The 27,551-nt window shown below is 68.9% G+C and overlaps 4 protein-coding genes across 9 annotated transcripts; 2 read left to right on the top strand and 2 right to left on the bottom strand.

The window, feature by feature from the left end:
• Positions 1 to 134: 134 nt before the first annotated feature.
• TNKS1BP1 (tankyrase 1 binding protein 1) lies at positions 135 to 9,436 on the bottom strand. Of its 5 annotated transcripts, none has more exons than XM_048306612.1 (14): positions 9,194 to 9,311; positions 8,806 to 8,938; positions 8,203 to 8,328; positions 7,458 to 8,076; positions 6,679 to 6,751; positions 4,636 to 5,886; positions 3,430 to 4,334; positions 2,122 to 3,303; positions 1,684 to 2,002; positions 1,336 to 1,465; positions 1,116 to 1,252; positions 799 to 965; positions 620 to 685; positions 135 to 428 (listed from the first exon to the last, which is right to left on the bottom strand). In XM_048306612.1, the coding sequence occupies exons 3-13, from the start codon at positions 8,294 to 8,296 to the stop codon at positions 625 to 627; spliced, it is 4,938 nt and encodes a 1,645-aa protein (XP_048162569.1). In that variant the 5' UTR covers positions 8,297 to 8,328; positions 8,806 to 8,938; positions 9,194 to 9,311; the 3' UTR covers positions 135 to 428; positions 620 to 624. The 5 variants fall into 5 exon arrangements, with proteins under 5 accessions (XP_048162569.1, XP_048162568.1, XP_048162565.1 ...); XM_048306611.1 differs by having other exon boundaries at positions 2,122 to 2,958; positions 3,028 to 4,334; positions 9,194 to 9,310; XM_048306608.1 differs by having other exon boundaries at positions 2,122 to 4,334; positions 9,194 to 9,306.
• Positions 9,437 to 10,163: 727 nt separating this feature from the next.
• On the bottom strand, positions 10,164 to 16,246 carry SSRP1 (structure specific recognition protein 1). Its single transcript, XM_048306683.1, has 17 exons — positions 16,191 to 16,246; positions 15,522 to 15,681; positions 15,122 to 15,307; positions 14,846 to 14,951; positions 14,460 to 14,650; positions 14,162 to 14,392; positions 13,969 to 14,072; positions 13,729 to 13,857; positions 13,362 to 13,583; positions 13,207 to 13,279; positions 12,643 to 12,781; positions 12,507 to 12,552; positions 11,889 to 12,012; positions 11,460 to 11,630; positions 11,143 to 11,225; positions 10,839 to 11,019; positions 10,164 to 10,558 (listed from the first exon to the last, which is right to left on the bottom strand). The coding sequence occupies exons 2-17, from the start codon at positions 15,573 to 15,575 to the stop codon at positions 10,490 to 10,492; spliced, it is 2,109 nt and encodes a 702-aa protein (XP_048162640.1). The 5' UTR covers positions 15,576 to 15,681; positions 16,191 to 16,246; the 3' UTR covers positions 10,164 to 10,489.
• A 762-nt stretch (positions 16,247 to 17,008) lies between these two features.
• Positions 17,009 to 21,620, top strand: P2RX3 (purinergic receptor P2X 3). 2 transcript variants are annotated; one of them, XM_048306756.1, is made up of 12 exons: positions 17,009 to 17,288; positions 17,994 to 18,129; positions 18,231 to 18,302; positions 18,374 to 18,440; positions 19,323 to 19,416; positions 19,507 to 19,584; positions 19,784 to 19,925; positions 20,431 to 20,561; positions 20,649 to 20,742; positions 20,838 to 20,903; positions 21,092 to 21,169; positions 21,275 to 21,620. In XM_048306756.1, the coding sequence occupies exons 1-12, from the start codon at positions 17,149 to 17,151 to the stop codon at positions 21,395 to 21,397; spliced, it is 1,221 nt and encodes a 406-aa protein (XP_048162713.1). In that variant the 5' UTR covers positions 17,009 to 17,148; the 3' UTR covers positions 21,398 to 21,620. The 2 variants fall into 2 exon arrangements, with proteins under 2 accessions (XP_048162713.1, XP_048162715.1); XM_048306758.1 differs by having other exon boundaries at positions 17,198 to 17,575.
• Positions 21,621 to 24,141: 2,521 nt separating this feature from the next.
• On the top strand, positions 24,142 to 25,592 carry APLNR (apelin receptor). Its single transcript, XM_048306763.1, has one exon. The coding sequence runs from the start codon at positions 24,230 to 24,232 to the stop codon at positions 25,343 to 25,345; it is 1,116 nt and encodes a 371-aa protein (XP_048162720.1). The 5' UTR covers positions 24,142 to 24,229; the 3' UTR covers positions 25,346 to 25,592.
• Positions 25,593 to 27,551: the final 1,959 nt, after the last annotated feature.

The raw sequence follows: 27,551 nt of genomic DNA, 5'->3' as shown, positions 1-27,551 counted from the left end.
CGGGCACAGAGGGGTTCTGGAGGTGTCCCTTCTTTCCTGCACAGCTCCTGTGTGGGCAGTGGAGGTCGCAGTGTCCCCTCCCCAAGGACCTCTGTGATCCCCACGCAGGGCCTGGGAGAAGAGCCAGGACCCCCTGAACTGACCAGCGAGGTTTTATTGTCTGTGGCAGCGGCACCACGAGCCGGACCCATCGCCCTGTGTCCGGGGCCATACACGAGCAGGGGGGAGGGGAAGGGGGGGCTCGTGCCCACCCCCAGCCCCTTGGGGACCATGGGAACAGGGTACAAAGGGGGGATGGGGAGGAGGTGTTGGGAAGACAGGGACCCTGCGAGCTCGTACAAAGTGCATAGGTGAGTGTGTGTGTGTGTCCCCACGGGAGGGGACAGCCCTGGTCCGGGGACAGCGGCTGTCGGCGTCGGGGAGCGAGCCTGGAAGGGACACAGTGGGGACGGGGTGAGGACCCTGCAGGGCCCCCCCCAGGGGTGACCCATCCCGGGGGGACCCAGCCAGAGCAGACAGGAGGGAGGGGGCTGCCCCCCAGCAGTGCAGACCCCAGGGACATGGGGAAGCCCGAGCTGGGGGAGTGTGTCCCCAGCACTGCCCCAAATTCCCCACTCACCCCGCTCAAGGCTTCTTCCTTTTCAGCTTCAGCGCCTGCAGCCAGTGGGGGGGAGAGGCCTCGGATCTGGGGTGTTGGCACAGCCTCAGCATGAGCCCCCCAAAACCAGCCCCGGCACCCAGACCAGTGCCCTCAGCCCCCCTTTTGCCCCCATGAGGGTCCTGGCCCCCCACACTCACCCTGAGGATTTCTCTGGCTTGGGGGGCAGGGTCGGGGGTTTCCCACTCACACCAGGGATCTTGCAGGACTTGGAGCGCTGCACGTGGGGGTCCTTAGGAGGGGTCCCCTTGCTCTCCCCTGATGATGTCCCCTCCTCGGCCGAGCGGTTGCGACCCCTCAGCTTGGCCTGGGGGCAGAGAGAGAGGTCAGGGAGACACACAGTGCTCTGCCCCCCAAATCGCCCCACTGCCTCCTCCCTGCCTTTAGCCCCCAGCCCCACCCTGCCTCAGTTTCCCTGTGTTCCACCCTCCCTTGCACAGGAGTCCGAGGGTCTCACCTTGATGGCGGAGGCACTGAGGCCAGGAAAGAGCGGCACCTTGACCCCCCTGCCTGAGGGGGAGCCGCGCATCCGCCGGCTCCGGGGCTCCTCCGCTGCCTCCTCGTCAGAGGACGCTGCCGGGGCTGGCCGGGGCTCTGTGGGGACACAGGGACAGTGTCACCATGACACTGTGCCAGGACAGACACCCCGCTCCCGTCCCCGTCCCCGCTGGGCTCACCCGTGGAGTCCCGGAAGATCCAGCTGTCCCCCTCGGTGGCGGTGGGGCGCACGGACGGTGCCCGGTGCTGGCGCTTGCGGCCCAGGCTGGCCTTGCTGCGGAACACGCTGCTGTCCAGGAGCTCCGTGTCCTGCCGAGCCCGGGGGACAGGTCAGAGCTGGCACGGGGAGCCCAGGGACCCCCCACCCCAGCCAGCACACCCACAGCAGTGCTGGGGGCCTTCAACCCACGGCCGACCCTGGGGGCAGCAGGGTCAGAGGGCAAAGCCCCATCCACAGACACGTCCTGTGACAGCCAGGCAGTCCCAGGCCTTACAGGGTGACTGGAATCTCCCCACTCCCCACTCACCTCCAGAAGAGGAAATTCCTGCCCCTGCTCCATGGACCCCTCGGGCTGGGGGGTACCCAGAGAGAGCTGCTGCTCCCCCCAGCTCGAGGAGCTCTCCCCATCCGGGTGGTCTGAGGACTGTTTCTCACTTCCTGTGTCCGCTGGGATCCCACTGGGAGCCTCTGGCAGCAAAGGGCGGGCCCTGGTGCTCTGCGGGGCAGCGGCCGGCTCAGAGGGGTCCTTCTCCTCCTCGGAGGGGCTGGGTGACTCGCTCCAGGGGGGCTCAGCAGCCGGGAGATCAGCTGGAACGTCACCCATCGATGGACTGGGGGCCGACCTGCTTGGGAGACAAAACCCCAGAGTTGCTCCAGCCCCAGAAAACACAAGCCCTGCCCCAAACCCCTCCGTCTGCCACAGGGGAAGCTGCTCCCTCCCTGCCACCACCGGTGCCCTCCTTACCCGTGCTCTGCGCCGATGTCCCCTCCCAGGCTCCGCTCCCCCGCGCCAAGGTCCCGGCTGCGGGCGGCACAGCGGGCGCCAAAGGCACTCGCCCACTCCTGGCGCCTGGCCTCGGCATCCTGCGGCTCCACACTCCAGCTGTCCACATCCTGGCTCCAGCGGGCATTGCCCATGTCCAGAGAGAGATCCCTGTGCCAGCCTGCCTGGGGGGGCTGTGGCAGGACCCCGGACACGGAGCCATCCGAGGCTCTGGCACTGCAGGGGTCTGGCACCCGCTCTGTCCTGATGAGACCGAACTGGTTGTGGCACTCAGCTGCTCGGAGCTCCTCAGCCCAGTCCCTGCTGCCGGAGCTGTCACGCTCCTGCTGGTGGGCACCGCCCCAGCTCGGCTGCTGGGCCAGGGGATTGGGGTGGTGGGAGCTGGGCATGTCCTCCTTGCCACCCCTGACCAGCCCGGTCTGCCCGATGCTGCCCTCACCGGGCCAGCTCAGCCGGGCCGGGATCAGCTCCTGCTCTTCCTCCCTGGGGGTCACGGAGCTGTGCTCCCCATGCCGGACTGCTCCACTGGGGCTGGACTCTCTGTCCTGGGCCTCCACATCCCTGCTGCTGGATCTGTCATCCCAGACAGCTCCGCTGGGGCTGAACAACTCCCCACTCCGGGCCTCCATGTCCCCGGTGCTGTGCCTGCCATCCCTGGCTGCTCTGCTGGGTGTGAATTCACTGTCCTGGGTCTCCAGGTCCCTGGTGCTGGATCCGTCACCCCAGGCTGCTCCGCTGGGACTGAACTCATCCTGGGCCTCCAGGTCCCTGGTGCTGCATTCACTGGCTTCAGCCGGCCTGCTGGGGCTCAACTCTTGGTCCCGGCTCTCCGTGTCCCTGCTGCTGGATCTGTCATCCCAGGCCAGCCTGCTGGGGCTCAACTCTTGGTCCCGGCTCTCCGTGTCCCTGCTGCTGGATCTGTCATCCCAGGCCAGCCTGCTGGGGCTCAACTCTTGGTCCCGGCTCTCCGTGTCCCTGCTGCTGGATCTGTCATCCCAGGCCGGCCTGCTGGGGCTCAACTCTTGGTCCCGGCTCTCCGTGTCCCTGCTGCTGGATCTGTCATCCCAGCCTGGCCTGCTGGTGCTCAACTCTCGGCTCCAGCTCTCCGTGTCCCTGCTGCTTGATCTGTCATCCCAGCCCGGCCTGCTGGGGCTGAACTCCCTGTCCTGGCTTTCCATTTCCCTGTATTCACTGGTCCAGGCTGGTCTCCTGGGGCTGAACTCCCTGTCCTGGCTGTCCATGTCCCTGACTTCACCAGTCCAGGCCGGCCGGCTGGGGCTGAACTCCCGGTCCTGGCTCTCCATGTCCCGGGTGCTGTACCTGTTATCCCAGGCCGCTCCGCTGGGGCTGAATTCCTGGTCCCGGGAATCCACGCTCCCAGTGCTGTACTCACTGCCTTCAGCCTGACGGCTGGGGCTGAACTCCCAGTCCTGGCTTTCCGCGTCCCTGTATTCCCCAGTCCAGGCTGGCCGGCTGGGGCTGAACTCCCGGTCCTGGCTCTCCATGTCCCTGGGGTTATACCCCCTGTCCCAGGCTGGCCGGCCGGGGCTGAGCTCCTTATCTGGGCTCCCAGCGTCCCCAGTGCTGGATCTGCCAGCCCAGCCCAGCGTTAAATCCTTGTCCTTGCTCCCAGCATCCCGGCTGCTGTATTTACCGGCCCAGTCTGGGGTGAGCTCCCTGTCCTTCATCTCCGTGTCCCCGCCGCTGTACCTGCCTGCCCAGGTGGGCTGCCCGGAGCGCGGCTCCTTGTCCAGCTGCCGGATGTGTCCCGTGCCAAGGCCGCTGCCCCAGTTGGCCTGTCCAGAGCCGAGCTCCTCCGTGCTGCCATAGCCCTGGCCCCACTTGGCTGTGCTGGCACTCAAGTCTGGATCCTGCAGGCAGCTCTCCCCAGTGCCAAGGGACTGGGACCAGTCACTGCAGCCCAGTTTCATGTCCCCCATCAGCTCCGTTGTTCTGTAGTCACCGCTCCAGCTCTCCCGGGCACTGCTGTCCTTGTCACCATGGGTGCTGCCCCAGCTGGATCTGGTCCCGAACTCCTGGTCCTGCTTGGTCTCAGCAGGCCAGTCTCTCTCCCTGGACACACCTGGGTGGCTCCAGTCGAAGGTGCTGTCCTGGCGAGGGCGGCCAATGCCAAACTCACTGCACAGGTCCTTCCGTGACCAGCCCAGCAGATTCTGGGGGAAAAAGGGGAGAGGAGTTAGAGGGGAGAGAGGTTAGAAAGGGGAGAGGAGTTTGAGGGTGGAGCAACCCCGGCTCCCGCAGCAGTGGAGCTGGGGAGAAGGAGGGACACACCTCGGGGACACAGCACGGCGGGGCCCATCCCGAGGAGAGGGCAGAGCCCGCCACCTGCCCCTCAGCACACAGCCCTGCTCAGCCTCCACCCACCACCCGCCCGTCCTGTCCCATCCCACTGCCCCATGGAGGGAGGAGGAGCCCAGCCCACCCTAACCCCGCAGAGCCCCCCACACCCCTCACCTCCGGAGAGCTGTGGACCCCGGGCGACACCAGCAGCTCCGTCAGCCAGCCCGGGTCAGCGTGGGGGTCAGGGCCCTGCGAGGGCCCTTCGGCCTGGCCTGGGCCCCCAGGACCCTGCAGGCTCTTGGGGCCATCACCTGCCCAGGCTGAGTCAGCTGGAGCAGCTGGATCTGGGGGGGCTGGACCCAGGGGGGCAGCTGTGGTGAGCCTGGGCTGGGGGGGGGACTCAGGTTCAGCTGGCTCCTGGCCAGGCTCTGTCACGTGAAGCGGGGAGTGGGACACGGGAGCATCCCGCTCTGCCTCCCCTTCCTCCTCCTCCTCCTCCTCCTCCTGTGCCGAGCCCTCAGCCTCTCGCTGGGCCACGGGACCCCCTGGGCACGGAGCCCCCTCCGCCTCCTGGCTGTCAGATCCTTCAGACCTGCTGTCCTTCGGAGGGCCGGGGGCTGTAGCTTCCCCATCCGACTCCCCCGCTTCGGAGAGCCCCGAGTCAGGTGTCTCCCGGATGGGGGAGCGGGGAGGGAAGGCTGGCAGGCGTGCCCCCCGCGACGGGAATGTCCACTCAAAGGACTGGGAGAGGCTCCACGCGGACTCGCTGCCCAGGGAGGGCTCCGACAGGAGGTCTCCAGGCCGGGGCAGGGCGCTCAGCGAGCCCCCCAGCTCCCCCAGGCCCTGCCCCGTGGGCGGGGGCCGCAGCACCCCCTCTGAGGAGCGCCGGAGCCCCACATCCCGGGGAGGGGGGTTGAAATCAGGACCCTCAGGGGACGGTGGGGACACTGCGGAGTCATCAGGTCCCTCTGGGGAGCCCGGGGGAAGAGAGGCTTTGGCAAGGGGTGGGCTGGGGGGGCCCAGGTACTCGGCAGCAGCCTCGGGAGAGCCGGGGGGGCAGGTGACTCGCGGGGGCAGGTCAGGAGTGCCAGGGGGGCTGGCAGTGCCAGGAGATCCCTCCCCCGGAGTGTGCGGGGAGCCGGGGGAACGGGAGACGCTGAGCTGGGGTTCGGTGGCCGAGGGAGCACCCGGGGCCTGGACGGAGGCGACGGGGACCCTGGCTGGAGGCCGAGCGGGGGATTCGGGGGAGCCGGGGGGCAGTGTGGGGGAGTCAGGGGCCAGGAGCTCAGGGGGGGCATCAGGGGAGCCAGGGGCCGGGGCAGAGGGCTCGGCAGGCTGGAAAGGAGCTCCTGGGGCCGGGGCTGGGCAGGTGGGGGGCCTTGGGGAGCCTGGAGGTCCGAGGGCACCCAGCTGTAGAGAGGAAAGCTGTGGAAAGAGCCGGCAGGGGGGTCATGTCAATCAAGAGGCACCTCCGAACATCATCCATCCCAAAGCCAGCCCCTCAAATCTCCGGAGGGTCCCTCCCTCCAGCCCTGCTCCCCTCCCCGCACCCGGGGCAGGAAGTGCCCGTGCTGCGTGCCAGCACCAGGCTGCTCCTGCGTGACTCAACCAGGGCGGCTCCCGGTGGCCCAGCCCCGCTCCCTGCCCGGCCCCCCGCTGCCCCCAGAGCGCCTGGACAGATGGAGAGAAGAAATGAAGCAGGAAGAAGTCAGAACCCCCCCAGCACAGCCCCCCGCCCTGCCCGCAGCTGGCATCCCCTTGCCCAGCACTGCCGCGGTCTGCCCCTCACCGGGTGACCTGGTGCCGCTGGCCAGGCTGCCACCCGCGGTGTCACCGCGGCCCGGTGTCCCGGTCACCGCCCTGAGCACGGCACGGGGAAAAGGGGCTGGCGGGGTGCCCGCGGGGCCTGCCCTGCCACATACCTGCCAGGTCACCGAACCCCAGCTGGTGACTCACGGCTGCTCCCTGCCCACGCCTGGCACCGGTGTTGGCACACGCCACCCCCACAGCCCCGGGCCCCACGCCGGGCTCTCGGCACAGGGGGCACTGACCCTCCCCCGGCCCCCCCCGGCCCAGGAAGGGGCGGCCAGCACCCCAAGGAGAAAGGAGAGACACGCACCCCGCAGAGAGGGAGCCCCGGAGGAGACAGGAGAGCCCCGAAGGAGAGAGCCCAGGAGCGGAGCCGCCATGGCGCCGGAGGGCGAGGCCAGCACTCACGTCAGGGGGGGACGGCGGCCTCCGGCGTCCGCGGGGGTCCCCGGCACAGCTCGGCCCGGCTGGGGGGGAGCTGCTGCAGAGAGAAAAGGGGAAGGAGGGTAAATCCCCCTGTGTGCCTCAGTGCTACTCTCCCACCACCCACGAGGCACCCCTGCCCCAAACCACCCTTCAAGGATGCAGGGTACAGGGGCCGGGCCCTGCCACGGCTGCACGGTCTCTGCCTTGGGCTGCCAGGGAAAGGAGGCAAAGCGGCCCCAGCTCCTCTGCCGGAAAGTTTTCGGTCCTTTGGGAGCGTGTTTCTCACACTCCCGTTCAGAGTTGAGCAGGCAGCCCCCGCCCAGCTCTCCCTGAGGTGCCCAGCTCTCGGGAGCATGGCCAAGCCCTGGCTCTGGCCCAGGACATCCTGCAGCTGGCAGTCCCGCCGATCTGCCTGCTCCCTGTGCCCTGGCATGGCCCAGCAGGGAGAAAACAGCAAGGCTGGAAAATCAGGAGCATTTCCTGGGGGTGCAACCCCTGGCCTGTTACTCCCAGCCCAGAGGCTGGCTCGGAGCTCGCCTGCAGGCAGCTCCTGGCCCGGGACAGCCCTTCCTGCGGTCGGCACTGGCCGCCCCGGCCTTCTCACGGAGGCAGCTCGAGGCACTGCAGCTCGGGAGGAACCCGGGCCCCGTGCTGGCGACCAGACCTCAGCTCCGTTTCATTCCCAGCCCCGGGATGGCTCGGAGTGATGTCCCCTGCTCCCACTGCCACTCTCCTCCCGGCGTCAGCTCCCGGGCCCTCACCTCGTCTCAGCCACAGGGTGTCCATCGTCCCCCGTTCCCTCTGCCGCAGGTTGGGGCACCTGGAGGGCTTCGCTGGCGGGGTCTCCATCAGCCTCCCCGCTGGGACGCTTCCGGAAGGCAGCAAAGGTCTTGGAGCCGAAGCGGGAGGAGGAGTCGGTGCAGAAGGGCGACAGCCAGGCCCGGTCTGGGCTGCCTGGGCCCGCCCTGCTGTCCATCTTGGCCAGGATCTCCTCCACGGTGGTGCCGGGGAACCGCTCCGGCCTGGCGGCCACCGGCACTGGCGTCACCTTGAAGGGCGCCGGGCCCTTGCGCGAGGGGGCTGGCGGGGCCGGGGACACCTCCTCCTCGGTGGCTGCCACCGGGGGCGATGAGAGCCCCTTCCCATTGGGGGTCTCGGGCGACTTGACAGTGAAGGAGGGGCGCCGGAGGGGCCCCCCCGCGCCTCCCCCGCTGTAGGGCTGGGGCCCGGCCAGGCGATTCATCTTCTCGGCCGAGGGCAGCTCAGGCCGGGGGTGCCGCGGGGCCGGTGCGGGGGCCAGCACCGGGGGCTTGGCGGGGACGGCCGGCTTGGGCAGCACGCGGGGCTTGGGCCGCACCGGTGGCTTGGGGCGCGCGATGCCTGCGGAGGGCAAGGGAGGGGGCCGGAGTCAGCGGAGTGGTGCGGCCCCCCACAGCTGGGAACAGCTCTGAGGGGGCTGCCCCAGCAGCCCCTCCGCCCCGATTCCCCCCAGCCCGGGGCACTGACCTTTGTCGGGGCTGCCGGCCAGCCCGGCCCCCCCAGTGCCGGCAGGGGAGGCACAGGGCACGGCGGGGCAGAGGGGCTGCGGCTGGGAGGCCATGGCGACGCTGGGGCGCGGTGCAGGGTCAGCCCCTAGGGAGAGAGGGAGAATCGTCTCGGAGAGCGCCCCGAGCCTGGGGGAGCCCAAGCGCCCTGCGGGGCCCTGTGCCGAGCCCCGTCCAGCTGCGCCAAGCGGTGATCGCGCCGCGGTGCCACCCTCGGCACATCGGGCCCGGCTCACCTGAGCCAGCCCTGCCCGGCAGCAGCCCCGGCCACCGCCCCAACCCCCCCGGAGCCACCCCGACCCCGCGGTACGCTCCCTAACGCCGTGGGGCCCCTCCTCTACCTGTCTGACCCTGCGCTAACCTGTCCCAACACACACGTGTCACTCCTGCCGACCTTCGCCAAGCCCCCCGCGCCGGGCTGGCCCCCGGTTTGCCCCAGCCCCCATCTCAGCTCCCTGCCCAGGCCACCCCCGGCCCCCCGAGCCCCCGGCCGCCCGGGAGGCCCCGCCCGGCGCCCCGAGCCCCTCCGCCAGCCCTTAGCAGGGGCCGCGAGCACCGCGCTCACCTTCCCCACAGCAGCCGCATGCCGGCGGCGGGCCGGGGACACGCCTGGGGGGCGCGGGGCGGGCGGGGAGGAGGGGCTCGTGTCCCCACGGGTCTCACGCTGCCGCCGCCGCCTCTCCCGTGACTCACCGGGGCTGCGGGGACAGGAAAAACCCGCTCGGTGCCTCCTCCCGGCCCGGCCCGGCCCTGCCCTCCCCTCCCCGCCTCGCTCCCTCCTGCCCCGCCGGGGTCCACCCTCCCCAAGACCCCCCTCCTCGCGCCTTCCGCGGGGGAACCGCCGCCACAACCCACATCTGGAAACCATCGGGCCCGTGTCCCAGCCCGGGATGGCGGCGGGGCCCCGGGATGCGGGTCCGGCCCCCCCGGGGTCCTCCGCCAGCGCGGCCTACCCTCGTTGCCACGACAACGAAGCCTCCGATCGAGTGGCTGAGTAGGCCGCGACCGCGGCCTAGCGCCGTCCCCATGACAACGAAGCCCCCCCCTCAAATTCGGGAGGTCCCGGGCCCGTGTTGCCCGCCGCGGCTGAAGCCGCGTGGTCCCCCGGCGGGCGCCACGGGCCCGGGGGGGTTCCCGGTTCCCCGCAGCCCCATCCCGGCAGAGAGACCCCCACTCACCCTCCACCGGCGCTGCTCATGCATATTCATGAGCGCCAGGCCGCGCCCCCGCCGGCGAGGGGCGGGGCAGAGCGGCGCCGCGTGGCGGGCGGACCATCGAGAGGGGCGGCTAGAGAGCCCTCCGAGGGGGGGCCGGAGGGGCCGGAGACCTCCAGCGCCCCCCGGATCACCCTCGGGGGCGGGAGCAGCCGGGCAGGACCCCCCGGGCACCCCCGGACCCAAAACCGTCCCGTTCCCGGTGTCCTTCAACCGTGGGGCAGCCGCCAGAGGGGCAGCAGTGCATAGTTAGGTGGAGGTTGCTGTGACAATAGAGCCCCCCCACCATTTGGGGGTCCAGGGCCCCTTGTGCCCACCGGGGACCCGCGGCTTCCGCCCCGGGGGGGCTCCTGCTTCCCCGCAGCCCCATCCCAGCGGTGCCAGTAAAGGCAGTGGAAGGAGGGGGGAAGAGGCAGCCATGGGGGACCGGGAACTGGCCGCAATCAACACCGGAGGGGAAACGGGACTTAATCGGATCAACCCCCTCACGAGGGAGGTAGAAAAACCCCCAAATGGCATCAGGATCGAGCGAGGGGCTGTAATTAGGAGCCCTGATGGCTGAGCAGGGGCTGGGGGCCGCTAATGGAGGGTGGGGAGAGAATGAAGTCAGCCCTGGAAGCGGTTCAAGGAGGGGAACGAGCTCCCGGATGGCTGCAGGAAGGAAGGAGGGATGGGGGAGCCAGCCCCACACCCACACAAACACCATCAGTGGGATTTTTTTTTTTATTCAACCCGAGTTGCCATGTGAACAGACCCAAAATACAAAAAAACAACACCAAAAAAAAACCAGCGAGGGAAGGAAAGAAAAGGAGAGAAACCCAAGTGTTTAGAAAAAATAAATTGATGGGGAACAGGAGTGAGGGACTGAGGAGCCTCTGGCACCTCCAGCCGCCACGGGGTGCTGGGGGGACAGGGGAGCCTGGCCCCGCTCCGGGTGGGAGCCTCCGGGAGCCCGGGATGCCGGTCCCTGCCGCGGGGCCGGCCCACCCAGTCCTCTCCCAACCGGGAACCAGCCTGGAGCCAGCCGGGACGGGGCTAATCCGAGCCGGACGCCGAGTCCTCGGAGCTGGGGGGCGGGCTGGCAGCGCCCTCGTCCTCTGAGTCCTGCGGGCGGGGACGGAGAGGAGGTCAGCAGGGGACAGTGAAGGCAGGGCAGCATCCCCCACTCCTCCCGTGGCCCCACTGCAGGGACAGCGTGATGGTGCTGGCCTGGGGACAAGCCCTGAGGGATGGCCAAATACCACGGACACGAGGTACCAGGAGGACCCAGCCTCTCCAGCAGAAGCCACCAGGATGTTCCCCGAGGGGAGAGGGGCGGGGACCCTCCCAGACAGTTGTTTCCCAGGGAAGAGGGGCCAGGACCTCCCCCAGTTGTGACCCCCACCTCCTTCTTGCTCTCTGCAGAGGAGCTCTCGTCGCTGGACACGAACTCCTTGCTCTTGAAGCTGTCGCTCATGCCTTTAGCCGGGGACTTGGAGGACGAGGACTTGGAGGTGGCACCTTTCTTGTCCCCTTTCCCCTTCACCTGCTTCTCCTGCTTCTTCTTCTTCTTCTTGGACCTCTCCCTGCGTGGGGTTGGGTGGGCAGAGGGGAGAGCAGTGGCGTTACCTGGCTGGCAGCGCTGGCCCCGGGAACAGCCCGATTTTGGGGGGGGCCAAGCCCTGCCGGCCCCTTGCCAGCACGCTCACCCCCTGTGGCTGTCAGCCTTGCTGTACTCCTTCATGGCCTTCTCGTAGTCCCGCCTGGCGTCTTCCGCCTTCCGATCCCACTCCTGCGGCCAGAGCACGGGGTCAGCGAGGCCCCCCCTCCTCCTCCAACATCCTCCTGCAGCCCACCCTGCTCCCACTTCTGATCACCCAGCTCACCAGCCCGAGGACGTCCCCGCCCCTTCCCAACTCCCCACCAGTGCAGCTCCATGCTCCCAGGAGCAAGGAGGGGTTTCCCACGTCCGGCCTCCCCTCCTGTACCAGGCCCAGCTCTGCCCCCTGGGCCTCCCACCCCTCACCTCCTTCTTCTCCTTGGACATGGCCTTCCAGAGCTCCCCAGCCTTCTTGGACAGGTCAGTGATGCTGATGCCAGGGTGGTCCGACTTGATCTTCTCCCGGCTGGCATTCAGCCAGAGCATGTAGGCCGACATCGGGCGCTTGGGAGCATTGGGGTCCTTCCCCTTCTTGCTCTGGGAGGTGGAGAACACCCATGGAACCCCAACGCACCCCTCACCCAACACCTCGGAACAACGACCAGGACAGGCTGGGCACGGGAACAACGCGCCCTTGGGAGAGGCTCAGCCCGGACCCATCTGGAGCAGCAACGCCAGGCCTGGACAACAGCTCCGGCCAGGGCTGCAGAGGCTGAGGTGAGGCAGCTCAGGCGGGGCTGTGACCTGCCTGATGCTGCTCCAGGAGCTGCTCCTGCTCCCAGAGCAGCCCCTCACCTCCGGCTGCTTCTTGCGGGGCTTGCGGTCCTTGACGATCTTGGCCTTCTTGGCCGGTTTCTTCTCGTCCCGGTCGCTGTCGCCGTCGCCGCTGGAGGAACTGGCCGAGGCGTTGCTGTCGAACCTGCACAGGGGCACTGGCCTCGGAGCTGCCCCCAGACACCACAGCCCCGAGGAGGCTTCCCGAGCTGGAGCTGCCGTGCTCCCGCTAACAGCCCTCAGGGGAGTCGCCGTCCACGAGCACGGCTCACTCTGCTCTGCTTCCCAGACGTTCGGAGCTCTCGGGGAAACAGGGCTCCTGCCACCACTCCCACCCATCCTCACCCCAGCCTGGGGCCTTAACCCTCCTCCCAGCTGTTCTCTTTCCCGGACAGAGCAGCCAAGGCCTCCCCAGGAGCCCTTGGTCCCTTCCAGAACTCTCTCGTACTGCCTAATGCCATTACAAAGGAGCAAGCCCAGAACTGCCCCAGCTGCCCAACATTCCCAAATCCAGGGCTGCACATTCCCAAATCCAGGTGATCCCATTCATGCTGTGAGCATCTCTCAATGCTCACACAGCCCTAGAACAGCACCTTCTTACAGGGCCTCTGGACAGAGCCCTGCCCGGCCTCTACTCACTCTTCAGCCACGTCGTCATCCTCTTCTCCAGGGTTGAAGGACTCATCTGGAGGAGAAAGCGAGGGCTCAGTGCTTCGGATCCTCACGAGGACCAGGAGCTGGAGCACCGCAGCAGCCCCTCAGCCCCAGCCCTCACCTGTCTCCTCCCCGGAGCCGTCACTGCTGTCGTTGGCATTCTCCTCCCGGATCTTGCCCTCCTCCTTCATCCTCTCCAAGTAGGCATCATGCTGGTCCTCGTCAGAGTCGGCATATTCATCGTAGCTCTGCTTCATTCCCTGCAGAGAGGCAGGGTGAGAGCTGCTCCCTGTGCCCCCCAGGAACACTGCCCCTCTGGAACACAGCCCTGGGTGAGCACGGCCCTGGGCATGCACAGGGCAGGGGCCAGACACGGCCACGTCCCCTCCTTCCCCCCTCAGGGCCCCGGAGAGAGGGGCAGAGCAGTTATGGGGGTTACGGGGGGCCCTCGCACACCACGCTGGGGTTACTGGGTTAGTCAGAGACCACCACGGCCATGCACAGGAAACCTGCACCAGGAGGAGGAGGAGGAGGAGAAAGAGGAAGGGATATCGCACGGACCTTTTTCCTCTACAAGGGCAAGGAGAGAAAAGAGAGGTGAAAAAAGGAGGGAAAAGCAGCCGGATTCTGGGAGAAGGCGGTGCTGGCGCCAGCGGGCGCGAGCCCGGCTCCGCGCGGCCGGTACCTCCTTCAGCCCCCGGTTCTTGATGTTCAGCTTCTTGGCGTTGACGAAGTCGAAGAGCTTCCCGTACTCCTCCCTGTGGGAGAGGGCACGGTCGGGCTGGGCTGCCGGGGAGCCCTGGTGGGCACGGCCGGGCTGGCCCCCCAGCCCACACCCACCTCTCGATGCTGCTGAAGGTGTACTGGGTGCCCTGCTTGGTCTCGATCTCGAAGTCGAAGGAGCGCGTGGTGGTGGTGCCGCGGGCGAAGTTGACGAAGGAGATCTCATCGAAGCGGATGTGCACGGGGGGCTTGTGCACGTAGATGAAGCCCCTCTCCAGCGGGTACAGCAGCCCCGAGCTGGCCTTGTAGGAGCAGGTGATGCACTGGGCTCCGGAGTGTCTGCGGGGCAAACTCTGCTGTCCGTGCGGACAAACACCGTGCCCAGCCCCGGCAGCCAGGCCCTGCTCCCCGGCACAGAGAGCCCCTTCCCCGCTGGCCATGGGAATGAGGAGGGAAGAGAGGGACTGGCCCTGCAGCCACTCACCCCTGGAAGTTTCCGGGCACGGTGATCTTGCGGTTCACCAGCGCCTTCATCACCCGGCTGACCATCTCGTAGAGGGACCCCGACATGTTCTTGGTGAGCCGCCCCTCGAAGCGCTTCTCCACCTCCTCCCTGCATGGAGGGAGGGAGGGCAGAGGTGAGAACGGGGTCTGGGGGGGTCAGCACCTCCCTCAGGATCCAGGGAGGGGTCTGGGAGGCGGCCTGGCAGTGGGGGGAGCTCACTCATTCATGTTGAGGGTCAGGGAGATGTCCTCATCCTTGGAGAAGAGCAGGATCAGGAAGTGGTAGCGGGTCTGGCCTTGCTTTATCGGGGGGTCCAGGCTGATCTGCAAAGCGAGGGGGAGGTGAGGACACAAAACCGCCCTGAACCACCCCCGCTGCCCTCCCAGGGGAGGGCCGCGGCCCTCCCACTCACCACGAAGAACATCTGGCGCTGGTCCTTGTGCGGGAGCAGGAAGAGGCGCAGCACGGTGGTGTAGGGGATCTTGTAGTCGAAGGTCTTGCCGTGCAGGTGCAGGAAGGTGGGGTAGATGCGGATGTCGTAGCGCCCGCGCGGCGTCAGGCACTGCAGCTCCCGGAAGATGCAGATGGCGTCTCCGGTGGCCTGGATCACGTCCGCCTTGGACAGCACGTTCTGGGCGAAGGCCTGCGAGGGAAGCGGTCACAAAAGGGCCCTCACTGCCACCCCCCGCCCCCCTGCCAGCCCCACGCACCTCCACGGGGTCCACGCCGTCCTCCTGGGTGGGGGGCACGTAGAACCGGACCTCCATGAGCGAGACCTCGGCATCGTCGTTCTGGTGGAACTCCAGCGTCACCTCGTTCTTGCCCGTGGTGCACTGGGACACGTTGCTGAGCGGGATCTCGAACACCGGCTGCTCCCCGATGTCGAAGGACAGCAGCTGCCCTGTGGGGAACGTCACAGCCAGCTCAGAGCTGTGCCCCCCAAATCCCATCTCCAGACACAGTCCCGCTCCTCTCCCAAAATCCCTAGAAACGTCCCTAGAAAGCAGCTGCTCCCAAGGGAGCGGCTGGGACAGCAGAACAGCCACGCCGGTGGGAACATCCCGCCCCACGGCCTCAGGCTGCCACTGGGACTTACCTCCAAACCTCACTGTGCCCCAGTTCCAGCCCTTCACACACAGATCCTTCTCCGCCAGCTCCAGGCAATAGTGGGCCTTGAAGAAATCTGAGAGCTTGTCAAATTCCTGGGTTGGGCGAGAGGGAGGGCACGCCATCAGGAAACACCCAGAGCCCCACGCGAGACACAGCCCCCGGGCACGGAGACGCAGGGGGCAGAGCTGTTCTGGGGCTCGCAGGGAGCACGGCTGGGCCAGGGCCAGGGCCAAGGCAGCGGGAGCAGGGAACAGGGACTCACCGACTCCCGGAACCCATCATACTTGTAGACGTGGCCGTTCTTGGTGAGCAGCTTGAGGCCGTGCCCCAGCGCCACGCGTCGCCACACGCCCTCGGCCAGCTCCGAGGCCTGGATGTTGTCCACCTTCCCCGTCTTGCTGTTCTTGAAGATGACGCCCTGCCGGCTCAGCCGCAGCCGCCCATCGTTCTGCGGGAGAGCCGGGCATCACGGGGCTCGGTCCCCTGGAACCGTGGGGGAACCAGGGCCCCTTTGGGTGCAGCCCCCCAGGCACCCACACCACCGACCACAGCTTCGTGGCCCCCGCCCTCCTCACCACGCAGCATTCGCTCCCCCGTCCACACCCCAACACACTCCAACCCCAGAAGTGCCCCTGGGGCCGTCCCCGCGTCCCCTCGCTCACCATGGAGCCCTTCACCTCCTGGTAGATCTCGTTGAACTCCAGCGTATCGGCCATGGCGGCTGCGGGGTGCGGGAGGGGACGGGGACGAGCTCAGGAGGGGTTCAGCAGCCCCCCCAGCCCGGCATGCCCGGGGCAGCGGCACGGGACTCAGTCAGGGCAGCTGCGGGGGGACAGCGGGTGAGCCGGGCTGGCGACGGGCTCCTGGCGCTCCCCAGCGCCCCGAGAACCACACCTCAGCCTCCACACAGCTGCTCCCACCCCCAGTCTCGGGCGCTGCCTCTCGCGGGGGCACCTGAATCACCGGCGGCGGCGACCCCGGCCCCTCCCGCCCCCTTCCCCGGATGTGCCCTGGCCCGGGGGCCACCCCCTCCTGCACCCCTCGGCCACCGCTGTGTCATCGCACCGCTCCAACACCCCCACCCCTGCCCTTCCCCTCCCCGATGCGGCCTCTCCGCGCCCCAAACCACCCGCCGCACCCCCAAATTCCTTCCGGGACCGAGCTCCCAAGCGCCCCCCAACCCCGGGCCTGCCCCGCCGCCCCGAACCTGCTCCCATCTCAGGCCTGCTCCCCCCCCCCCCCCCAGCCCGGCCTCCCCTGACCGCGGGTTCCCCCCCGCGGGATCCAGACACCCCCCCATGCCCCGGGCGAGCCCGCCCAGCCCCCCGCACCGCCGCCGCCGCCGCCGCCGCCTTTCCCGCCTGCGCAGCGCCAACCGCGCGAAGCCGCCGCCGCCGCCGCCGCCGCCGGAAGTCGCGCGCACTTCCGCCATGGCGCCGGTCCGCGCTGGCGCCCCCTGGCGACGTGGCGGGCCCGTGCAACGCCCGCCGCCGCACCGCGGGCGGCTCCGCAGCGCGCCGGAGGACCCCGCCCACCGAGGCGGCGGGGGCGGGGCTAGAGCGGCCGCGCCCCCTCCCCCGCCGGCCGCCGCTCTGCCCCGCCCAGCACCATGAAGAGAAGGGGAGGAGGGACCCCATTGGCCAGCGCGGGGCGAGCCCCGTGACGTCACCTCGTGTGGGGACCCCCACCCCCCCAAAGGCGGGGTGCCCCAAAGTGCTGGAACCGGGCAGCGGGGCGGCCCAGAGCGGGGCATCCCCGAAACCGCGCACACGGGGCCCCCGCCGCGTGCTCCCCTGCAGTGGAGCGCCCCCAAACCCGGCATCCTCAGCCCGGGGCGCGCCCCCCACGTGCGCCCTGGCGCGGGGCTCCCCGGTGTCCGAGTGCGTCCCCCGTTTGGGGCTCCCCACCGCAGGGACGCCCGGGAAGGACCCCGCCTGCCCCCCCTCCATCCCCCCAGCAAGGGGGGCGACCCCTCCCGTCCCCCCGGGCCGTGCCCCCGCCCCCGGCCCCCGCCCTGCCCCCGCCTCCGCCCGCCCCCGCTGCCCGCACCCCTGCGGGCTGCCGCCCACACCCTGCCGGTACCCGCACCCTGCCCGTGCCCCTGCCGGTACCCCTGCCCGCACCGGCGCCCGCGCCCTGCCCTGCCCGCATCCCCGCTCACTGCCCGCATCCCTGCCCTGCCCTTCCCGCATCGCCCTCCGTTCCCGCAGCCCTGCCTGCCGCTGCCCTGCCTGTAGCCCTGCCTTGCCCTGCCCGGACCCCCGTCGCTGGCCTCCCTCCGCGCTGCCCATGCCCCCGCCGCGCTCCCGCACCCGCTGGGTGAGCGACTTCTTCTCGTACGAGACCACCAAGTCGGTGGTGGTGAAGAGCTGGGTGGTGGGCGTCGTCAACCGCGGCGTCCAGCTCCTCATCCTCGCCTACTTCGTCGGGTGAGCCCCGCGGCAGCCGCCGGGACAGCTCTCGGGCACCTCTGGGACGCGCCGCCCCGGGACATCCCCCGGGACACCCCCCGCACCCTCTTCCCGGCACCGCGGCGACTCCCGCTTGCTGCTGCAGGCGGCACCCGGGGGTGACACGGGTGATGGGGGGGTGACAGCGAGGGGACACCCGGCCGGCGGTGCGGGGTGAGGGGGTGGCCAGGCCGGGAGCGGTGAGCGATGGAGCAGAGGAGGGACGCGAGAGCGGGTGACAAAATGTGTCAGCGCCGGGAATTCAGGTGTGCCGGAGCGGGTGGCACGACGGGGACAGCCGGGACAGAGGGTGTCGGTGCGGCTGACACGGGGGGGACAGCCAGAGAGTGTGCCGGTGCGGGTGGCAGGAGGGTGGCAGCGCAGGTGACATGACGGGGACAGCGAGCTGTCGTTACGGGGGACACACGGGGGACAGCCAGGACAGCATCTCTGGCGGGTGACACTGTGGGTGGCACCGAGGAGCGGAGAAGCCGCTCGGCCCCAGGGGATGACCGGAGGGGGTCCCTGTCCCCGAGTGCTCCCGGGGGGTGACAGCAGCCACCGGCGGGGGATGACAAGCGGCTGTCGGGGACCGCGAGCCAGGGGCAGGTCCGGGGGCTGCCGGGGGGTGCCGGTGGTGCCCGGGGGTGGCTGTCCCCAGCGTCACCCGCGGTGCTGTCCCAGCTGGGTGTTCCTCCATGAGAAAGCGTACCAGGTGCGGGACACCGCCATCGAGTCCTCCGTGGTCACCAAGGTGAAGGGCGTGGGGCGCTACGCGGGGCAGGTGATGGACACGGCCGACTACGTCACGCCCCCCCAGGTGAGGACCGGGCACCGGAGGGGTCGCCGAGGGGCGCGGGGCCACCCCCGCCTCAGCTCGCCACCCCCCCGGGCGGGTCGTGTGACAGCCACGTCCCTCAGGGCACCTCGGTGTTCGTGGTGGTCACCAAGCAGATCCGGACCGAGGACCAGGAGCAGGGCTTGTGCCCGGAGGTGCGGGGGGGCGGGGAGCGCTCGGGGGGACCCCTCGATGAGCCCCCCGCCCGCTGACCCCCGCCCCGCAGAGCGAAGCCGCGTTCCACTGCTCGGCGGACCGGGACTGCCGGGAGCTGAGCCCAGGCACGAGCAACGGTGAGGGATCCCGGTGGGAACGGGGGCTGAGGGGGCCGGAGGGACCGGGGGAGCCACCACGGGAAGGAGTGAGGGATCCTTGGTGGGCTCAGGGGACTGGGGGGGGCCGGGGCTCTGATGCGGGAGCTGGGGGTCTGGGGGAGCCGGGGGTTCAGGGTCCCAGGGGTGCCGACAGGGATTTGGGGTCTCAGGGGTGCTGACGGGGGTCTGGGGTCTCAGGGGTGCTCCCGGGGGTACTGGCAGGGGTTTGGGAGTCCCAAGGGTGCTGACAGGGGTCTGGGGTCTCAGGGGTGCTCCTGGGGGTGCTGACGGGGGTTTGGGAGTCCCAGGGGTGCTGACAGGGGTCTGGGGTCTCAGGGATGCTCCCGGGGGGGTACTGACGGGGGTTTGGGAGTCCTAGGGGTGCTGACAGGGGTCTGGGGTCTCAGGGATGCTCCCGGGGGGGTACTGACGGGGGTTTGGGAGTCCTAGGGGTGCTGACAGGGGTCTGGGGTCTCAGGGATGCTCCCGGGGGGTACTGACGGGGGTCCGGAGTCTCAGGGGTGCTGACGGGGGTCTGGGGTCTCAGGGATGCTCCCGGGGGGGTACTGACGGGGGTTTGGGAGTCCTAGGGGTGCTGACAGGGGCCTGGGGTCTCAAGGGTGCTCCCGGGGGTACTGGCAGGGGTTTGGGAGTCCCAGGGGTGCTGACAGGGGTCGGGGGTCTCAGGGATGCTCCCGGGGGTGCTGATGGGGGTCCGGAGTCTCAGGGGTGCTGGCAGAGGTACGGGGGTCCCGGGAGTGCTGACAGGGGTTGGGGTCCGAGGTGCCAGCGGTGCTCCCGGGGGGGTACTGATGGGGGTACAGGGGTCCCAGGGGTGCTGACAGGGGTTCGGGGTCCCAGGGATGCTGACGGGGCGCTGCATCGCCTACAACGCGACCCTGCGCACCTGCGAGATCCAGGGCTGGTGCCCGCCCGAGGTGGACACTGTTGACGTGTGAGTGGGGCCGGGGGGACACAGGGGACGCAGGGAGGAGCAGGGGACGTGCCCCCTGCCGTGTCCCCAGCGTCACCCCCTTTGCTCCAGCCCCGTCATGCTGGAAGCTGAGAACTTCACCCTCCTCATCAAGAACAGCATCCGCTTCCCGCTCTTCGGCTTTGAGAAGTGAGTGGCACAAGGCACGGGGGGACACGGGGGGATGCGAGGACAGGGGGACAGGGTAACACAGGGACACGGCGACGGGGGGACATGAGGACACAGGCTCACGATGGTGGGGGAACACTGGGATGGGGGTCCACGAGCCCCAGACTGCTGCCTGATGGCACATCCCTCCCTGTCCCCCTGTGTCCCCCCGTGTCCCCAGGACCAACCTGCCACCCCCAGGCAGTGGGGTGGAGCTGGGCCGGTGCCGCTTCCACCCACAGCTGCAGCCCCTGTGCCCCATCCTGCGCCTGGGGGACGTGGCACGTCTGGCCGGGCAGGACTTCCCTGCGCTGGCTGCCACCGTGAGCGGGGACGCGGGGGGCACGGGGGACACGGCGGGGGAACGGGGTGGGTGTGGGGACATACGGGTACGGGCAGGTGGGATGTGAGGGCATGGGGCTTGGGGACACAGAGACCTGGGCTGTGGGGATGTGGGACATGGGGACATGAGGCATGGGATGGGAGGGGCATGGGGTGGTGGGATACATGGACATGGAACATGGGGACATAGGGGTGCAGGGGTGTGGGATGTTGGGAACAGGACATGGGGACACAGGAACACAGGACACAGTGATGGCGTGGGGCTCGACACACGGACATGTATGTAGGTGCGTGGGGTTTGGGATACGGGGCATGGGGACATGGGGTGTACGGACACGGGGATTTGAGACGGGGGCGGGGGACTTGGGGGCATGGGGATGTGGGATGGGACATGGAGCATGGGGCCAGGGGACACAGGGCTGTGAAGCTGCGGGGACTTGGGGCCGTGGGTCTGGGGTCCGTGGTGCTGACGCAGGGCTGGGGCAGGGCGGGGTGCTGGGGATCAAGATCGGGTGGGTGTGTGACCTGGACCGGGCCTGGGAGCGCTGCCTGCCCCGCTACTCCTTCACCCGCCTGGACAGCCTGGCCCGGACCCCCGCCCCTGGATACAACTTCAGGTACGGCCGGGACGCGCCTGGCACAGGGGTGTGTGCTGCCTGGCGTGGCTCCTGTCCCCATGTCCCCGTGTCCTCGCGGCCCCGCAGGCACGCCCGGTACTACCGCTGGCCCAATGGCTCCGAGCGCCGCACCCTCACCAAGGCCTTTGGGATCCGCTTTGATGTCCTGGTGTATGGCAGCGTACGTGTGGGGCCGGGGGCTCGGGGGGCCGAGGGGGGCTCGGGGGGCCGCGGGGGGCTCGGGGGCTCTGGCCAACAAGGGCTCTGCTCCCCCAGGCCGGGAAGTTCGGCATCGTCCCCACCCTCATCAACACGGTGGCCGCGTTCACCTCCATCGGTGTGGTGAGTTGTGGCCGTTCTCAGCCCCGGCGTGGTGACACCCCCCAGGGCAAAAGGGGGAAATCCCGTGGCCGTGGGGCACGGAGACACAGCGCAGCCGCAGGGTGACAGCGGCCGGGCTCCCTGCGGGTCCCGGGGGTGCTCCACAGCGTGGGCCCCCCCCCCCCCCACCCCAACGCTGCCGCCCCCAGGGCACGGTGCTGTGCGACATCATCCTGCTCAACTTCCTCAAGGGCGCCGAGCACTACAAGGCCCGCAAGTTCGAGGAGGTCAGACGTGGGGCCGGGGTGCCCTGGGGATGGGGGCACCTCCGGAGGGCTCGATCGGCCCCCCGGGGGCAGTGACTCACCCAGCGCCCGTCCCCTGCCCCACAGGTGCCAGAGGCCGGTGCGCCCGCCACCCCCGCCAGCCCCACGGCGTGTCCCCCCGGGGCGCTGGGGGCCTGCACCCGGGACAAGCAATCCACCGACTCGGGCACCTTCTCCCTCGGCCTCTAGCCCCGGGGGCCGCGGGGCAGCCCACGGCCGGCTGAGGGGCTCCCTCTCAGCTCCCTCCCTCGCTCGCACCCTCTCCAGCGCTCACCCTGTGAGCCCCATCCGCATCCCAGTGTCCCCGGTGCCCACCCCGGGTGTCCCAGTACATCCCAGTGTCCCCTGTGCCCACACGGAGCGCCCCTTGCTCCGAGGGTGCTGCATCCCCCCCCCCCCCCCCCCCAATAAACCCGTGGCTCGCAGCACCCACCCGTGTCCAGCCTTGGTGGGCGCGGGGCGGTTTTGGGGGCCGACGGGCAAGGTTGGGGTGCGGGAGCAGAGGGAAGAGGGGTCGGGGTGCTGTCCCTGGGATGGGGCACACCGCGGGGGGGGCTGCCAGCAGGAGCGCAGCCCGTGGAAGGGGGCACAGAGGGACAGGAGCTGAGCCCGAGGGGGGTCACTTCCTCGGTCGGATGTGAGTAACTCTGGTGGATTCGGAGGAAGCTGCCGGATCCCTCCTCGTGCAGGGCCAAGCGCTGCCCTTCCTGCTCCGGGGAGGGGGGGGTCTAGCTCCTCATCCCACCCCAATCCCCCTGCAGGGCCGGTAGGGACGCCCTGAGCCTGGCTTGGTCCCGGTGGAGCCGCCGGTGCCAAGTCTCGGCGTTCGTTCCTGGGAGCGAGGAGCGAGGGTCCCGGAGCCCCTCGCTGCTGCCCAGGGCAGCCCCCGCCCCGCAGGGAGAGCGGCTCCTGCCCTCCCCCCGCTGCAGATAGCGGGGCTCGTTATCAGCCGCACGGATTCCTTATCAGCTCAGCCCTGGCCACCCACCCACCACCCGTGGCCACCACAAACCCGGCCTGGGGGGCTCCTTCCCCGGCGCCGGGACTAACAGGACCCCCTGGGTGGCACCGGAGGCGAGCGGAGCCATCTCAGCTTCCAGGGCAGCGAGGGGGTGAGCGGGACACTCAACCCCCAGTTTTTGGGAAGGGAGGAGACTGGGAAAGGACTCATGTGGCGGCTGGAAAGGGATACTTGTGCCGTGTTCCAGTAGCACACAGATTGCCGGGATTGTTATTAATAGTCATTAATAGAGCTGCTCGTTAGCGGTCCTGCTCATTAACGGGGCTCCGGCCGGGGCGGCAGCAGCCCGGGGAGCCTCGCTGAGACCCCGGGGGCTCATTAGCGGCGCTGGGGCTTCCCCGCTAATGCTGTTAATTGGCGGAAAGGCTCGAGCCGTGTCTGCACTGGGGAGGGGGGGGTTCCGGTCCTTCTTCGTTCCGATTTGGGATTTCACCGGAACCGGGCGCCCTCGCAGTTCTGCCACCAGTTTGAGCAGGTTTGGGGTTTAAAGCCTCCGTCCCCGCAAGCCGGCTGTCCCGGCGCTGGGATACGGGATCGTTCCTTATCTCCAGCCTGATTAAGCCTGGTTTGTTGTCCCGGCTGACGCTGCAGCTCTGGGTGTCTGGTTCGGCGCTGCTGTGCGCGCACCTCCGGGGGCCCCTAACCTGCGCCCCATTCCCCCCTACACCACTCTGTCTCATTTTGGAGACCCCTGTGAGCTCCCCCCTATTTCAGCCACTGAATTGCCCCCACAAACCCCTCCTTTACACCCTTTTGCTGGGAGAAGGGCCCCACTGAGCCGGAGGGGGGTCCCGGGGGGCTCTATGACCCCCCTGCCTCCGTCCGTGCGCTCGGGTGTTAAACCTGCCCCTTCCCACAGCCCGTCCCATGCTTAATCCCCGCCTTCAGCCCCAGCCCAGGCCCCAGCCCAGACCCCGCAGCATGTCCCGAGGGACCTGGGGCTCTTCAGACCTCACTCTGCAAAGTCCTGCTCGGCTTCTTCGGTTCCGTCGCCCAGAGCTGGAATTGTGAGAGTTCAGTCCCAGCGGGACAATCCCAGACCACGGCCCCACCACCGCGGGGGGCTTCCCTCCCGCGTCCCCCCAGTATTTATTTGTGGGGTGGAGGGAAGTTTGTTCTCTCTCGGCTCAGTGCTGCGGCGTCCGGCTCCGTGACCGACCCGCGGGGCTGGGATGCATCGAGGGCTCCGGTGGCGGCTGCCCTGAAATGGCCTTTTTCCGGCGTGGGGGGTCCCAAAGCCCCCCTCCCCGCCCCGGATTTTTGGTAGATGTATAAATCTCCTCGCCATGCTGTGCTCAAAGCGGGGCTCCGGCGCTGGGGGACCCCGCGGAGCCAGCACTGTGTGCACAGCGCCCCAAAGCTGGGAGCAAAACGGGGAACCCCGAGTGCCAAACGCAAGATACCAAATGCACCCCCGCCCCGTGCGACTCCCCCCAGCGCGACACCACCCCCCCAAATGTCACACCAGCCCCCCAAATGTGACACCAGCCCCCCAAATGTGACACCACCCCCCAAACGCGACACCACCCCCCAGCGCGACCCCCCGCCGCCAAGGGCCCGGCGTGAGGCTGCCCGTGCGAAACGCAGCCCCGGTGTGTGACACGGAATGCGGCGCCCCGAGGTGAAACCCCAAATGCCGGCAGACCCCCGAAGCCCCCCTCGTCTCTGAGCCCCCGCACCGGACGCCGTCGTGGTGGGCGAGCGAGCCCCGCGGGCGTGGCGGGGCCGGGGTTATCTCGGGGGTCGGCGCGTTGACACGCGGGTGAGAGCTCGGTAAAGCCCCCCGGGAAGGAGCCAGATGGAGGTGGGGGGAGCTGTGAAGTTTCCCACGGGGGCTCCCGCCCGGCCCTGCCTCCCGCCCTGCGCTGTCCGTCCCCTCCGGGAGGAGGGCGGGGAGGAGGAGGAAGGGGAGGTAACGCGGTGGGATTCGCCTGCGGCTCAGGGGCCGGAGGAGCGGGTGAGCCCGGGATGAGCTGAGCCGAGCGGAGCCCAGCGCCGGGATGGAGGAGGCGGCGGACTCCTACACCTACGGCTTCGACAACGACACGGACTGCGAGTACGCGGAGTGGGGCCCCTCGCTGGCCCTGCTGCCCACCATCTACCTGCTGGTCTTCCTGCTGGGCACCACCGGCAACGGGCTGGTCCTCTGGACCGTCTTCAAGGGCGGCCGCGACCGCCGGCGCTCGGCCGACACCTTCATCGCCAACCTGGCCGTGGCCGACCTCACCTTCGTGGTCACCCTGCCCCTCTGGGCCGCCTACGCCTGGCTGGGCTACCACTGGCCCTTCGGCACGGCCGCCTGCAAGGTCAGCAGCTACCTGGTGTTCGTCAACATGTACGCCAGCGTCTTCTGCCTGACCGGCCTCAGCTTCGACCGCTACCTGGCCATCGTCCGGCCGCTGGCCACTGCCAAGCTGCGCTCGCGGGTCAGCGGGCTGGTGGCCACCGTGGCCCTGTGGCTGCTGGCGGCCCTGCTGGCCCTGCCCGCCCTGGTGCTGCGGCGGGCGGCCGCCCTCGGCGGGGACACCAAGATCACCTGCTACATGGACTACGGGGACCTGGCGGCGCAGGGGACGGAGGGCGCCTGGGAGGTGGGGCTGGGGCTCTCCTCCACCGCGCTGGGCTTCGTGGCCCCCTTCGCCGTGATGCTGACCTGCTACTTCTTCATCGCCCGCACCGTGGCCACTCACTTCCGCCGGGAGCGGGCCGAGGGGCCCCGCAAGCGCAAGCGCCTGCTCACCATCATCACGGTGCTGGTGGCCGCCTTCGGGGGCTGCTGGCTGCCCTTCCACCTGGTCAAGACCCTCTACGTGCTGATGGACCTGGAGGTGCTGCCCTGGTCCTGCGCCCTCCACACCTTCCTCAACAACCTCCATCCCTACTGCACCGGCATCGCCTACATCAACAGCTGCCTCAACCCCTTCCTCTACGCCTTCTTCGACCCCCGCTTCCGCCACTCCTGCGCCGCCCTCCTCTGCTGCCGGACCCCCGGCCCCGGCCCCGAGCGCTCCGCCAGCTACTCCTCGGGGCACAGCCACCCCCCCGGCGGCAAGGGGGGCCCCGGCCCGGGGGGCAAGCTGGACCCCGCCACCCAGGAGACGCTCTTCCGCGCCTGAGCCCCTCCCCCGACCGCCCCCGGCGCCCCCCGAGCTGGTCTCCTCGGGGGGGACCCCGCCACCTCCGCCTCGCCCCAAAGCCTGGCTTGCTTTGGGGATCCCCCGCTGGAAAGCCCTGCTCGCGGGAAGGGGAAACTGAGGCACAGCCGGGGAGGAGCCCCTTGTGGGCTCAGGCGGGGGCGGCTCCCCCGGCACCCCCAGGGCTTTGTGTTTTGTGACAAATAAATGAATTTTGGTTAAAAAAGGAGCAGGGTGTGCGCAGTTCCCTCGGGGGGCTGTCGGGGTGAGGTGGAAGGGAGGATGGAGGGGTGGGGGTTCGGCTGGGTTTTGGGGTGTCCGTGAGCGAGGGCGCGGTGCGTGGGGGGGGGGGGCGGGGGGGGTGTGCACTCTGTGGGGGTCCCTGCCTGGGACAGATTCTCCCGGTCTCTTCCTCAGCAACACTTTGGGAAATGCGGGAAAACCCCCTTCCCAACCCTTCGGAGCACGGCAGCACCGGGATGGGGGTGTTCGACCCCCGCGGCACCTGCCCGCCCCAGCCCCCCAGCTCTGATTGTATCAGGCGGCAGCCCCGTCCCACCAAATCCCATTTTGGGGCTTTTATCCTTATCTGAGGCTGGGACGAGCGCTGGGTGACTCACTCGGGCGCGGAAACGGGACCCGGCGCTGGGAAACACCCAGAGCTGAGGGATGGGGACACGGGACCCCCTGGGCATGGATGGGAGGTTTGGGCACCGGGCAGGACCCCGGCTCACCCCAACCAGGATTTAGATGAACCACCAAATGGCTCCTGTCCCATTTCCCCCCCCCCACCCCAGCCCCCGCCGCTTCCTGAGGCTCTGCTCGAAATAAATCTTCCCCCTATTTGCTATTTACATCCTTCATTTATCGGTGATGAACTATCCTGTCTCCTCAGGCTTTGTTCTCGCTTGGAAAGGATGCGGGATCATTACTGGGTTCCTCGGGATGCTTCCCGTCGGGGGAGCTGCCTCCGCCTTCCTGCCGGCCCCCACCGTGTTTGGGGGCCACCGCCCGGGGTCCCCCCGTGTGCGGACAGTCCTTTGTCCAAAGAGAGGGAAGGGAGGGGGCGGCCAGGGGGCTGGGGACGGCACAAACTCCCACCTGGAGGGGCGGGAGCCCCCTTGGGCATTTTCGGGAGTTTCTCAAGGGATCTGGTTTGATCTAAGGGCTGGGGGAGCTTGAGGAGGGGGAATGCTGCATCCAGGGACACGTCCCGAAGTGTGTTTACATTCCAGCGCCATCCAGGCTCCCTCGGCCTGGAGAGACCCCTGGATACCACCCATCCATCTGTCAATCCAGCTGTCCATCCATCAGTCCAGCAGTCCCTTCCTCCATCCATCCATCCATCCATCCATCCATCCATCCATCCATCCATCCATCCATCCATCCATCCATCCATCCAAGGTTTAATGGTTTTGGGGTTACAGGGGCAGTGCTGGGGCTGCTGGTTGGGCTTGATCTTAAAGGTCTCTTCCAGCCTCGAGGATCCAATGATTTTTTCCTTCTCTCTCCCTTTGCCCATCCCTCCATCCTCCTTTCCCTCCCTCTCCCCATGTCTCCCCCTGTCCCTCCATCCCTCCACCACCCCCAAGCAGGCCAGCACCATGGGGGTGTCGGGGTTGCCGCTTCCCCCCATCCGGTGCGGAAATGGCCGCAGGCGCCTGGCCAGCGGAGACGGAGCTGCCGACTTTCTATGCGCGTCCTTGAGATTTCCCTTTCCCTTCCAGGAGGGAAATGTTTGGTTGAGGAGTCTCTGGGGAGAAATGCAGGGACACTACAGAAAATAACAAGGCCGGAGCCGGGGGCGAGGGACAGCAGGGCCGGACCACCCGTCGGAAGAAGATAAGGAAGGTGTTGCCTTCCTGCGAGTGCCTGGGGAAGATGAGGAGGGAAGATAGAGGGGGGACAGCGGGCACGGGGGGATGGGGAGCATCCTTGGAAAGGATGGCCGGCGAGTGGGGGGTGGGTGTGATCCTCAGGGGAGCCTGGGGGCCCTTAAACCCCAAAATGCGATGCCTTGGGAGCGCTGCGGGTCCCAACTGAGCCGGAGGGCACGGCCAGGGGTCCCCAGACGGCAGTGGCGGGAATGTGACACCGGGAAAACAGAGATTGTTCCGCGCAGGGAGTAAAAGTGGGCTCCGGGGGGGGATGGATGCACCAGGGCTGGGGACAGGGACAGCTTCCCCCG

Source organism: Corvus hawaiiensis, chromosome 6, assembly GCF_020740725.1.
Source record: "Corvus hawaiiensis isolate bCorHaw1 chromosome 6, bCorHaw1.pri.cur, whole genome shotgun sequence".
Classification (NCBI taxonomy): Eukaryota; Metazoa; Chordata; class Aves; order Passeriformes; family Corvidae; genus Corvus; species Corvus hawaiiensis.
This window is presented reverse-complemented; position numbering and strand designations above follow the sequence as displayed.

Excerpts from the sequence above, each read along its gene's own strand:
- TNKS1BP1 (XM_048306609.1), bottom strand. The coding sequence starts at position 8,296 with ATGGCCTCCCAGCCGCAGCCCCTCTGCCCCGCCGTGCCCTGTGCCTCC. Across the intron at positions 8,077-8,202 it reads GGCCGGCAGCCCCGACAAAG|GCATCGCGCGCCCCAAGCCA; the intron begins GTCAGTGCCCCG and ends TGCCCTCCGCAG. Across the intron at positions 1,466-1,683 it reads AGGAATTTCCTCTTCTGGAG|GACACGGAGCTCCTGGACAG; the intron begins GTGAGTGGGGAG and ends CGGGCTCGGCAG.
- P2RX3 (XM_048306756.1), top strand. The coding sequence starts at position 17,149 with ATGCCCCCGCCGCGCTCCCGCACCCGCTGGGTGAGCGACTTCTTCTCG. Across the intron at positions 19,585-19,783 it reads CCGCTCTTCGGCTTTGAGAA|GACCAACCTGCCACCCCCAG; the intron begins GTGAGTGGCACA and ends CCGTGTCCCCAG. Across the intron at positions 20,562-20,648 it reads GCCCCTGGATACAACTTCAG|GCACGCCCGGTACTACCGCT; the intron begins GTACGGCCGGGA and ends GCGGCCCCGCAG.
- APLNR (XM_048306763.1), top strand. The coding sequence starts at position 24,230 with ATGGAGGAGGCGGCGGACTCCTACACCTACGGCTTCGACAACGACACG.
- SSRP1 (XM_048306683.1), bottom strand. The coding sequence starts at position 15,575 with ATGGCCGATACGCTGGAGTTCAACGAGATCTACCAGGAGGTGAAGGGC. Across the intron at positions 14,651-14,845 it reads GGGCACAGTGAGGTTTGGAG|GGCAGCTGCTGTCCTTCGAC; the intron begins GTAAGTCCCAGT and ends CGTTCCCCACAG. Across the intron at positions 13,584-13,728 it reads GTGCCCGGAAACTTCCAGGG|ACACTCCGGAGCCCAGTGCA; the intron begins GTGAGTGGCTGC and ends TTTGCCCCGCAG.